General features: G+C 38.8%; 1 protein-coding gene across 1 annotated transcript in view; it reads right to left on the bottom strand.

Moving 5' to 3' along the window:
* The window catches only part of LOC307122629 (retinal-specific phospholipid-transporting ATPase ABCA4-like), a 101,570-nt gene that overhangs the window by 43,938 nt on the left and 43,745 nt on the right, over positions 1-13,887 (bottom strand). The window contains exons 3-5 of the mRNA XM_079810741.1: positions 5,223-5,316; positions 872-1,013; positions 451-578 (exon numbers count right to left, since the gene is read on the bottom strand). Of these exons, the coding sequence (XP_079666867.1) occupies positions 451-578; positions 872-1,013; positions 5,223-5,316 (364 nt within the window). The remainder of the gene's footprint in view (positions 1-450; positions 579-871; positions 1,014-5,222; positions 5,317-13,887) is intronic.

Here is a 13,887-nt window from a genome sequence, read left to right as displayed (position 1 = left end):
CTCTCTCTCTCTCTCTCTCTCTCTCTCTATATATATATATATATGACATTTTTCTGACGTTTAATGGCATATTTTAATTTGAAACATATCTCATGCACATAAATTATGCGCTCTAAACTCAAGTCAACAACTGATTCATTTGCCTCTATTTTTACTTCTATTTGAAAGATGATAATGGTAATGATGATCTAATAATGATGCTCGAAAGCCCACGGTTGATTACTCACAATGCATGAGTGTCATACGGTGGAAATGCTGCTGATTATTTCATGTTTATGAGTTTGATGGAAAAAAAACTCATAGCTGAACTGGGATCCCTAAGTGTTCATAACAACAGTTCTACCTAGACGGGAAACCGATTTGAGAAGATCTTGCTGGAAATAAAAGGTGCCAGCAGGAGAATCCACTCAGATTTGATTTAAAATAAGAAAAGTAAACATAGACGTTTACCTCCAGATGGGTTGGCATTCTGTAGGATGGATGTCCATTGGCCAATATCATCAGAGATCAGTTTAACGTTGCTGAAGAGGGAGGGATCTGCCAGGAGCGACTGTACTTCAATCAAAACCTTTGTTACTCTAAATAAACATAAAAAAAAGAAGTGTAAGAAACAAACAGAGCCAAACAATGTTGTGTATATATATATTGTAAAGTGTTACCATAATCATTATGCTTTAAAATTATTATTTTAAATTTAAAATAATGCTTAGTTGGGTCTGCATTAATTTGGATAATTCATTGTATAAAAATATATATTTATGATGCCTAACGCAATGAATCATGATTAATTACAATAACTGTGTGATTAATATTAAGAAAACAGAACATGCTGCATTGGCATGAAAAGTCATTCCGTTTATCCGGCACTCACGTGGAGTCGTTGAAGTTGTTCACCTGTCCGGGTGCTTCACCAGGAGTGGAATAATTGACACATGGGTTCTGAATGTTACACAACATGCCCTGTAGCCATGGCAACACACCTGCCGATGGGAGGGGCTTATTGGGGTAGTGGCCTGAGAGGAAGAAATGATTCACAATTCAATTTGTGTTTTCAGCTTTACGACCTGTGGTCATTTTGGTCAAATACAATAGATTTTCTTTCCTTTTCGCTCAAGAAGCTTATGTAGCTCTAATGTAACAAAATGAAAAGAAAATAATGTGCATTAGGTCTATAAAAGATCAAATGATTTTAATATTCCTGTGCTGCCATGCTCTCACATGGTAAAGGGAAGTCTGCAGCAGGGGAATAAGTGCAGAGACGAGCGGTAATAAGGAGGTCAAGTGAATGATGACTAACACCTGTCTCTAATTCCAGTAACTGGCGGAGAGACTGGATAAAAGCGCCCTGAACACCTGGGAGGGGGAGAGAGAGACTTTTCCCCACGGACAAATTACTGAAGTGTTTTTGTTTGTTGTGCGAGGCAGTGTGCTTGACTGGATTTATTTTCTGTTGTTTTGAGTAGGCCTACTAAAGACTTGGACTTCTCGTCACCGTAACTTCTTAGTCATTAGAAGTTCAAGCACGTAGCTCTGAATTTGAAACCATATTGTAATTATTCGAATTTCCAAGGATCAGCATTCTCCACTAAAAGTGATCAGGCAGACCAAACCGTAAGCCGCAGAGACTCGAAACTTTTGAGGGAAGGGATTACCCACCCTGTCTACAACATCACCAAGGCTTGTCCCAATCGGCCTGATGGTGGCGCTACAGCGATTAAAAAGGTTTTTTGCCTGATCAGAACCAAACCAGTGCAGAAAGAGTAAAAAAAAATTACATTTTGATTGACGGCAAAATGTTTGAAAAACTTTTTCAAAAACAGCTGTACCTCTTGAAAGGAATGAGAGTTTCACTAAACTCGATACACCTATGTATGGGCTCAGTCTGTGGTCGCGTAAAAATGTATGCAGCAACTGGCCACTTGGTGGCGCTATAAAATAAAAAAAATAAAAACAGTCAGTCCGATTGACCAGAAAACTGGCATGCGATGTCTTTGTCCAAGGTACCGCAATTGTCTACGAGGACATTTGTGTATCTCGAAAAACATGGCCGGCGTTGGCCAATGAATTTCACGCGGCTGTCAGACACGGTTAACGGAGGCTGATCGGAAGGAAACTCACTGGGCCTGTTTGACTCACGGCCCTAGAGGCCTATGAAATATTGGCCAAGAAGGGAGGCGCCTTCGCATTTTTCATGTGCGTAAAGGATTGTATATCACACGATTTTTCACACATGCCCACAAACTCCTCGTTCTGAACAACCGCTGTCCATTTAACTGTTCGTTAAATTATTTCAAAAACCTACTTTCACGAACTAGTCCTAGAGTTTTGGCTCAACCATGATAACTGTTAAAAAGCTTTTAAACTACTATATTTCCTTAGAAAATTGCCTGTAATGGCTGTAAATGGTCTTTTCCATCTATGACAGGGGTGGGCAACAGTTTTAGTCTGAGGGCCACAGTTACTTTGGCAAAGTAAATGGAGGGCCACACTTTGGACAATTGCAATTAAACATAGTTACATGATTAAATCGTACAAATTAATTAAATGCAGATATGTATAAGGCTACAGTTACTTTTACTTTTGCCAGCCTATTTCAAGGCCTGATATATATTTTTGCTAGGCCTGTCTGACATAGGCTACTCTAAGGTAACAATAACTGGATTTACTTTCAAGGATTCATTTACTACACTACCCTGCATATTGTTCAACTGTCATTCATACCAGCTGTAGCTATTCAAGATCGAAAACTATTAACAAACCTGCAAATGTATGTGTGCAGGTAACATTAACATACAGACTTCAGGCAATCTGGCTTGGAATTATCAAATTTAATTGGGGATACATTCATCACTGAATGAAAAACATATTCAGCTTATTTCACTTGTTATTATTCCTTTTTTTGTAATTTCTTTTTTTAACATATGTTGTTTAAATCTTTTATAAAATAGAACATAATTTAAGTGTAGATCAACTTCTTCACACGTATGTTTGCTTGAAAGATAAAGAACAACATGGAATAGTCCTATGCGTCTCACAAAATTAATTTGATTTAGCTGTATCATCATCACCATCTACAGGACATGCATAAGAAATAGCAACATGAAACTGAACAATGTTGTTTAACTTTATACCATCAATGATCAATACACACTGATAACTAGCTTAATAAAAAGATAAGCCAGCGTCCCCAGTGAGTTTTTTCAAGGCGATTCCTATTTTAGATTGTTCCATGGCGATGCGTCATATTTGTCACGTGACACCGCACCCACAATAACACTGTATTACAGATGCATCGCTTTTATTCCCAGAGAATCAGGTTAATCAGTTTCTCCCAAAAGACGTGCAAGAAAGTAGTCTGTGAACTGTGACAAGAATAGAGTAAACTTAATAGTTACTTCCACTATGTTTGTCAGATATAATATCACTTCAGAAAAATTATATTTGAATAGATTGTTATTGCTGCTTCCACAGCCATCAGTGTGTATTTTACAAACTCTAAATGTATTGTTTTACTCGTGCTTATGTGTATTGAAATGTCTAAAACCTAAAATAAACATTATGAGGTTGAAAAAAACTGCATAGTTGTGATATATGACAGCGCTGAGGCTGAGCTCGTCCGTCTCTGGCTCAGCGCCAACCAACGCGCAAAAGCACAGTTTGAATCCGGCAGTCATGCGACGTCACTGAACATTCAAATACCATGTGGGACCGTACTCTCAGGGGCACAGAAGTAAAAAATCCCATATATGCGACCATAACGATCAAAACCTTAATCATTTCATTTGTAATCCTGAATACAAAAATTCAACTTTCATCCAAATTGCCAGCACATCGAGCGCATCGCGGGGGCCAGATAGAAGCACTATGCGGGCCGGATCCGGCCCCCGGGCCGTATATTGCCCATGTATGATCTATGATCTAAAGCCGGTGCGCACTGTGCGATTTTATAATAGTCCTTTATGATTGTTCCATGTCAGACTGTACAAACATGATCCCTGCTGTAAGCCATGTCACACTGTAAGATCTAAGTTGTCGTTGACTGTGCGATAGTCAAGGCGCGTTAAAAAGGGACGCACACAAAAAAACGTTGTTTTATATCATCAATCAATGACGCGTTCGGTGACAGTGAGCTGCATTACACACGGGACTGAAATGGTGGCTACAAAGAAATGTCTAGCACTCATTTTGGTCATGGTTTGTCTTGAAAAATTAAGACAATTTGACGGTCGTCGTAGAAGTCACACTGCAGGACTGTGCGCCAAATCTTCTGACACTGCCAGAATTTTGTCTGAGGTCAAATTTGATCGCAACGGTCATTAATAGGCTGCCGGTGAACATGTCAAACTAACGATCAAAGACTTCAGATTTTAGCCTAGGATCAGAGGAATCTTTTAGGATTTGCTAAATTTGTCTCAACGGACAAATCGTGGCCAAAATCACACAGTGTGCATCTGGCTTAAAGGGATAGTTCACCCAAAGTGAAAATTGTGTCATAATTTACTCACCCTCAAGTTGTTCCAAACCTGTATGAGTTTCTTTGTTCTGCTGAACACAAAAGAAGGTATTTAGAAGAATGTTTGTAACAAAGCAGATAGAGCAACCATTGACTACCATAGTATTTTTTCCCTTCTATGGTAATCAATGGTTGCTCTCTCTGCTTGGTTACATACATTCTTCTAAATATCATCTTTTGTGTTCAGCAGAACAAAGAAACTCATACAGGTTTGGAACAACTTGAGGGTGAGTAAATGATGAGACAATTTTCACTTTTGGGTGAACTATCCCTTTAAGTGGTTACAAGCTTGCTAAATAAAACACAAAACCTTTTTACGAATGTGCTTAAAGGCCTTAAACCCCAATAACTGCTGTTCGCAGCTATATTTTTTTATTTTAATTGTTTACACCTGCTGTCCTTCACAAAATCGGTACAAACTACAGCTGTAGCATCTGAAGGAGGATAAGGTTCTTAGCCATTTACACTGCACATATGCAATACATCTGATTAATTTATCAGCATATTACATAGTTCATTCAATTATCAATTGCAAACATATGATCAATACCAATCTGCTTCCACCATGATTCTTTAACTTACATACTCCCACACATAAACACTTTATTTTATTAAGACATTTATAAAATGTTTGACAAAAATATAATATAATGCATATAATGTTGGAGAGTGAGGACTCTGGGAATAACTGAAGGTGAGAAATACTTACACTGGTTTTTATAAACAGGCTGATTCGTGGATCTGACCGACACAAGAATGAAGAACAGAAACAGAGGCCAAATCAACTCCACCACCAACCGCACCTGAGCACGAGACAGACAGAGAGAGAACGAGACTCTTCACAACATTGATTTCAATAGCAACACAATACATCTCACATCTTTGGCCCTCCATTAGATTCAGCTCACTTGCCCTGAGCAGAGGTTGTGCTTTTATGCATCTTTGATTTTGTTATTGCACCTCTAAAACATCAACACAGCTACACTGCATGCAGAATCATATTTTTTCCTAGGCACAGTTTACCAATTCCAAACAACATTAATCTTAATAACTACTATTAATTTTGTATTTAATCATTTATAAGTGATATATAATTGTTCATGAAGGCTGGAAATGAAAACACCTTATATTTAGGTGTGCAAAATGATTAGGCACGTTTTCTTTTACAAATAAAATTAGTCAAAAAAGAGATTTAACTCAGACTGAAAAGTCCAAAATTATTAAATGCCCATGCGAAGGATTCAATACTAATGCAATACTAGAAATTGCAGTTAAGGCATGACCATTAGACAGGGAAATGCTCATTGGGTTAGCAGGGTCAGACAAAAACAGGTGGCGAAAAAAAGACGCATGTTAACTGCAAAAAAAATTAAGAATTAAGAATAAACACGGAACAGAAACGCCACGCTCACGCCACGCAACCAGTGTGTAGCCGGCCTTACATGAGTATAACAATGTTGGACTCCATCATATCGCCGGGATGATAATCCTCCAGTGCGAAGCAGATGGATAAGTGAAGTCCTGTCTCTTCACCTGCACAAAATGCCACCATGCAGGTTTTTCTAACTTTTTTTTTTTTTAGGAAACCTAAATGTCCTCACAGGCTGGACACAATAATTTACCATGACAATGATAAATTGAAATATAAAAACTACCGAAAATACACAGACTCCTACTGAATACCAACCTATTCTGCACTGAGCCAACGCAGAGCCCGGCAAACGACTCCCTCTCGTGATGTAATTTGACGCGATGTTGGAAAAAAAAAGCGTTTTTTTTTTACAATCAGCCAACGAAACGGCCACTTTATCTACTAAATTCGTGCTCTTATGTCCTTTTTAAACATTTTAAATCCGGCATTACCTTTTCATATGATATTTTCATACAATATAATACAATATATATTAATTTGGAAAAAACCTGCACTATGCCCTTTAACTGCAAAATAATTAAGAATTAAGGTGAAGAATTGAGTGTGAAACCATCAGGAACCCTTTAGTCTCCAGTGCCACAATTTTCCAAAACTGCAACCTACCTGGAGTCTCCAGAAGTGCAAGGTGTCCAGATCTCAGAGACATAAGTTAGGAGACTTAAAAATGACCCCCACTTAATAAGAATCACAAGCTGAGGTGTTGTAAAATACATGAAAAAGTGATGTGAATACAGAAGACTTTTTATAGGCTTTATAGACAGATAGGTTGAGAGGGGCCAGCATCACATCCTCTTGTACAACTATTTGAAGATTTCATCTTCCAGAATCTTTTTTTGGGAGTTCATTTTTAGTCCATCTCTCTTCAGAATAGGAGATGGGCTAAAAATTAACTCCCAAAACTTGCTGGCAGATTCTGGAAGATGAATTCTTCAAACAAAGGTACAAGAGGATGTAATGCTGGCCCTTCATGAGTCACTCTCAGCCTATCTGTCTATAAAGCCTATAAAAAAAATCAGTCTTCATGTATTTTACAACACTTCAGCTTGTGATTCTTATTAAGTGTGGGTCAGAACTTAAGTCTCTGAGATCCTGACACCTTGCACTTCTGGAGACTCCAGGTAGGTTGCAGATCTGGAAAATGGTGACGCTGGAGACTAAAGGGTTCCTGATGGTTTCACCCTTAATTCTTCACCTTAATTCTTAATTGTTTTGCAGTTAACATGCGTCTTTTCTTCGCCACCTGTTTTTGTCTGACCCTGCTGACCCAATGAGCATTTCACTGTCCAATGGTCATACCTTAAATGCAATGTCTAGTATTGCATTAGTATTGTATCCTTCTCATGGGCCTTTACAGTTTTTCTCAATTGTTTACACATAAATATTGGTACTTGAGACACAATGACCACAACATGTAACTCATGCACCAACCCCCTGAACCAATTCTGCAAAACTACAAGCGCAATTCCTGCTTTACACTCAAATTGCAGTTCTAAAACACTTTTTTCAAAACACTACACACAATTCTCTGCATTTGGCACAATTTTTATGCAGAAAATCTCTTGTTTTCACAAGGAACATTAAAATATGCACACTGACTCATCACCTGTGCATGGGCATCAACAGCATGGGTTCAACACCTGTCACACAGTTTTACAATTAGCAAACAGAGCTTTAGCATAAAAGGACAACAAGTGAGCTCTTCTGTTTTGGAGCAGCATTGTTTTTTTTTTTGTTTTTTTTTTACTGTAACTGTATACAGTACACTTTTCTGTTGTTTTGTATGTAGACCACTGTATGTGCAACTTTGTGTTGATTGGGATGAACACTGTGTACATTGTTTTTGTGGGGAAAATAAAATATATTTGTTACCGTATATTTGTGTGTTCTGAGTATAAAAACATTCTCAAATATTTTACAACATATTTATGTATGTATTGTCTGTAGTAAGTGTAACACTGAACTAAAAAAGACCCAAGTCATTATGATGAATGGAGAAGTGTTTTCCATCCATCATAGTGTTTTACATCTCACAAAAAACACTGCTACATGACAGTGTGGTGTGGGGTTTGTGACGTCGACCTGTGACTGCATACGATGGCTAGATTGATTGTGTTTAAAGGCCCACTGAAGTGCATAGAAACGCACAGCATTATTCAATGTGTTGACGTAATTTCCCCTGAAACAGGAAGACAGGGTGGGACATATCAAGCAGCCCCTCCCCTTTTTTAAAATAGCCAATAGAGTTTTGTTTATTTCACAGGTTGACTAGAGCCTTTCAGCGTGGTTTCCTCCTAAGCTCAAACTGTTTCTCATCATAATCTACTCCATATCGCGTTGAAATACAGCATTCTTGTTGTCTGCGCTGACTCACGCATGTGATCCGCTCTGTGCTACCGTGTCTCTGGACCGGAGCAGTCTGTGTGTGCGGGCTGCGGTGGTGCACATGAAAACCAGACTTCATTCGCCTCAACTGAAAGCATATTTACACTGTCTGAATGGTTCCCTATCCCCTTTATTGTGAACTGTGTCATTCACAACACTCTATAATATGAGTAAATCACTCGCATATGCGAGTAAATCTTCACTCTGGGCGACCAAATAATATCTATCATTTGCCATTGGCTAAAACATGCTTAGATTTTACTCGCCAGTGTGTGTGTTAGAGGCTAAGAATACGTTTATTTTCACTCACTGAACACTCAGAGAAACATTGAACATTCAGCTTAACAGATGCGAGCGTACCTGTATTTGACGTACCGTAAACTCTAGTGTGAAGGCGTACAATTCACTGTCGCTTTGCAGAGCACTGTGTTTTTCTCTCTCACACACACACACACAAAGAGAGAGAGTCTTAAATACCATGCAGAATCGACACACTACATGTAAACCATATTCATTGTTGTATTTTCCTGTATTATTCAACTTGCCTTAGAAGAACAAGCAGAAGATATATGCTCCGGTAGTGGGCAAACTAATGCACAAACGGCAATCTCACTGGCTGGTGCTCATCAATTACCGTCCCTGTTTTGATTACAGCAAATCAGTCTGAGCGAACGTTTACATAATGTTGTTACGTAACAACATTGTCACAATTCACCAGTGTGAGTGCCCATGATCACCACCAGAGGGCACTCCAACCCGGACTGTCATTCTATCATACACTACATTACCCATAATCCTTTGCCCGGACTCATCAGCATTCATTGTTTACACCTGTGTCTCATTTACCTCATTACCTCAGCCTATATAAACCATGTTCACTCTGTCATTCATTGCGAAGTATTGTTTGTTATCACTGCATTTCTGAGCGTTTCCCTGGTTTCTTGTCTGTCTGTTTTTGGATTATTCGCCTGTTCTGTGGATTACCCATTTGCCTGTCTCTCCTGCCTTGTTTGCCTGTTTGTTGACTACGAGTGTGGATTACCCTTTAATAAAGCTGTGTTTGGATCCTCAACCAGTTAAGTCTCAGAGCAGTACGTTACAGAAGACTTTGCCATGAATGATAGACATGACCAGGCTTATATAGTGTGAGCTAACAAGGTAATGAGGTGCCGGTGGATGTAATCAATGAGTGCTGATAAATCCGGGCAAAGGATTATGGGAGATGTAGGAGTCCTTGATGGAATGACAGTCCCGGTGTTGGAGTGCCCTCTGGTGGTGATCACGGGCACTCACACTGGTGAATTGCGACAAACGTGATGTTTACATAATGTGTGTGTGTGTGTGTGTGTGTGTGTGTGTGTGTGTGTGTGTGTGTGTGTGTGTGTGTGTGTGTGTGTGTGTGTGTGTGTGTGTGTGTGTGTGTGTGTGTGTGTGTGTGTGTGTATTGTAGATAATTATTATGTATATATAAATACACAAATATTTGCATATATTTGTATATACTGTATACATTTACATAATTTATTTTATATATACATAGTTGTGCATATTTATGTACACATAATAATTATACACAGTACACACACATAAATTATGTAAACACAAACTTTTATTTTGGATGTGGTTAATCGTGATTAATCGATTTGACAGCACTAATAGAAAATAAAATAGTATAACAGTCTGGCGAGTAAACTAAAAAAATGTACTTGCTAATGGCGATTATATTGCCAAGGTGAGCGTAGAGGGTTGCATTCATTCTCAATGAAGAAAATAATAAATGTGTGAACAGCTGACCGATTTCAGCAGCAGCTTCAGTCTATTTAGGGGGTGGGACACTTCAGATTCTAGAGAGCATTTGATTGGAGAGAAGATGTGTTGAGAAGTTGAAGTCCGCGGTGATGTCATAAAAATCTGTGATCCATTTTAGCAGACTGCAAGTTTTGAATGCTTATCTCCTAAATGCGAATTTTGTTATTGTTTTAGAAAACACCAGCTTATTCATAACCTTACATATTCATACTAAAAGCTAAAAAACATACATTTTGATTTCAGGGGGCCTTCAAATTACAGCTTTTTTAATGCTTTATTTAGTGACATAAATCACACAAGTAGATACAAAATAACAACATTAATAGTAGCAGTAAATTATTAGTAAATAAATAAATAAATAAATAATTATAAAAATAATAATACAAATAAATAAACAACAAACTAAAAATGATTACTACATTACACTGAGATGTAATGTGTAAATGGCCAACCTTCGGATACAGATCACATGTTAAAGGGTTAGTTCACCCAAAAATGAAAATTCTGTCATTAATTACTCACCCTTATGTCGTTCGAGACCCGTAAGACCTCCGTTCATATTCGGAACACAAATGAAGATATTTTTGTTGAAAGCTGATGGCTGAGAAAGGCTTCAGATAGGCCTCCATTGGCATTCAGTACATTTACACTCCCAAGACACATAAAAGGCACTTAAAATGTCGTTACAAAGTCCATCTCACCACAGTGACTCTGCAATAATCTTACGATGCGACGACAATAGTTTTTGTGCGCAAAAAAAAATCAAAATAACACCTTTATCCAGCTTGTTATTGCCTTCCGCGTGTGCCTCCACGACGCATGCGCGAGAATATGACGTAGCGCCGGGGTTCGGGAATCCATGAAATGCACTCTAACCCCATTTTGAGCACTACGCCGAGACCTAAAGCACGATCAATGTAGAATCCAACAGCTGAGATACGCGCGTCTTCCTCTGATTGTAAACAAATCACTTCTGGGTCATGTGTCCGAACGCCGGATCTGCGTCATATTCTCGTGCATGCGTCGTGGAGGCACACACGGAAGGCAGTAACAAGTTGGAAAAAGGTGTTATTTTGATTTTTTTTGCGCACAAAAACTATTGTCGTCGCATCGTAAGATTATTGTAGAGTCACTGTGGTGAGATGGACTTTGTAACGATGTTTTGAGTGCCTTTTATCCGTCTTGGGAGTATAAGTGTACTGAATGCCAATGGAGGCCTATCTGAAGCCTTTCTCAGCCATCAGCTTTCAACAAAAATATCTTCATTTGTGTTCCGAATATGAACGGAGGTCTTACGGGTCTCGAACGACGTGAGGGTGAGTAATTAATGACAGAATTTTCATTTTTGGGTGAACTAACCCTTTAATGCCAGGTGTAAATGAGCCCTATGACCCGCACAATCTGAGATTCAGCTCACAGCATCAAACTGAATGATGGAAATGGGACCATAAAAAAAAACTGGGACCATATACACTCAACAGTAGTCTACAAACACACTGCTGATTTGGGGAGAAAGAATTCATACTGTGTTTCAAATCAACCTCTTTTAATTTCCAAATGCTAAAACAGTGCAGCTGCATGTGTGTGAGAGTGTGTGTTGTGTAGGGCCTTTGCAGAGTTCTGAATAGGAAAGTGTGTTCTGTGACTGTCTGCTACATTATTTATACTGTAGAAGTCTGCAGGCGGAATGAGAGAGAATACTAGATCACATCAGATAGTGTGTGTGTGTATTGGTTCAAGACAGAGAGAGAATTACAAATAAGGCACTGTGTGTGTGAGAGTTTGTGTGTGTGTGTGTGTGTGTGTGTGTGTGTGTGTGTGTGTGTGTGTGTGTGTGTGTGTGTGTGTGTGTGTGTGTGTGTGTGTGTGTGTGTGTGTGTGTGTGTGTGTGTGTGTGTGTGTGTGTGTGTGTGTGTGTGTGTGTGTGTGTGTGTGTGTGTGTGTGTGTGTGTGTGTGCGTGCGTGCGTGTTTGTGTGACAGTAATTTACCTCCAAGTTTGAATCATACCCTTGGGAACTCTGAAACATTTTAGCAAACTGGTCTGGACCGTTTATTCTTATGAATCAATGTAAAGAAACAGAACGGTTGCTTTGAGTCACTCAAAAGTATTCAAGCAGCCTTTTACTTTTCATTTCAGTAGTGAAATCAGTTTTTAAAATTGAATGTTGTGTTATTTATTGTTACAACATTTATCGCATATGATAACATATTAGGCCTACTACACAAGAGCAGTAATCAAATATACAGCCAACACTAAAGCGAGCATGATACATAATGCGTAATATCACTTTTATTCAACAGTTAAATACATGAGAAGTTAATATTGAGTAACTTACATGTTAGGCATGATATTGCCAGTTGTTTTGTCTGATCTCCAACGCAAATAGTCCAGCATAACCGTCGCAACACCGATCAAATATTCAGGTTTTCTGAGTAAATCAGATGAATAAAGGACTCAACTGACTCACTCATAAAGCGCCACCTACTGGCATATAGATAAAAACCTGCAGAAAGAATCCACACCACAAATGCTGCTTTCACGTGCTATCGCAAACTTCCTTCATGATTACGGACTTGTCACATTCAATTGGTTTGTTGTCGAAAAGAACAAGAATCATAGAGGACACCCCCAGGGGCCTATACCATGAAGCCGTTTTAGGTGGATAGCCAGGTATATTTCAGTTTAGTTTATGCCAACTCTGGGTTTTAATCACCAAAGTGGCTCTGCATTTAGCGGTGTTCATCGCCATAGTAACTTACGCTCCACGGCTATCCTACTCCAGGGCAGGTTATGTTCTGTGTGAGATCTTCAAACTGAAATTGGACCAATCAGCTGTGCCCAGTTTCTCTTGCTCCAAATTAAAGGTCACTACATTAGCCTGGATGCCAGCCGAACTTAACCCCGCCCACAACATTTGAGGTGGGGAAGTTCGGTCTGGACTTAATCCGTTGTGGAGCATCTATGCTCGAACCAGAGCTGTTTGGACCAATCAAATTATCAGGGCGGACTTTATACGATGATGGTCAATTGATCAACAGTAACGTAATCATTCACGTCACCAAAGAGCGCTTGTGTTGAATTCGTTCTAATCCTAAACGGAGAACTTGTTTGTATATGCATTCACCTTTACTATTTCTCTCAAAAATGATGATTGTGTTGGTAAGTCCTCCGTCTATCCTTAAATTATTTTTACAACACCAGCAACGATCGTTTACTTTCATCTTCTTCTTCTACTTCTTCCAGCGTGCGTGCAATTGAGTTCTGTTGTCAACTATGCGTCACTCAACATACAGGTACGTCACTTACTCCATTGCTCTGATTGGTTGTAGGTCTATCCAATTGAGTGCAGAGGCATTTTCTTTCCTGGTTCGGTTGAAACACGCCCCCATAATCACACCCCAATGGAGCAATATCAGACTATCAAACTAATCCTTCAACTACCATCAGGTATAGGCTCCAGGTTTAAAATTCTTGCTTATTTATTGGGAGAATTCTATTAAAGTCAAAATTATATTTAGCATCCCATTCATTGGCGACCATAAACATTCCCAACGCTATCTAGATAGTCAGCTTGCTGACAAAACTGGAATTTCGGTCAAATGTAGGGCTGCTCGATTATGGAAAAAATCATAATCACGATTATTTTGGTCAATATTGAAATCACGATTATGTAACACGATTATTTCACATGACTTTGGGAATGTGTTGTATTTATTAAAAATACACCTTTCAACAATTCAATTGAAATT

Source organism: Gobio gobio (assembly GCF_949357685.1).
Source record: "Gobio gobio genome assembly, chromosome: 2".
NCBI classification, from domain to species: domain Eukaryota; kingdom Metazoa; phylum Chordata; class Actinopteri; order Cypriniformes; family Gobionidae; genus Gobio; species Gobio gobio.
This window is presented reverse-complemented; position numbering and strand designations above follow the sequence as displayed.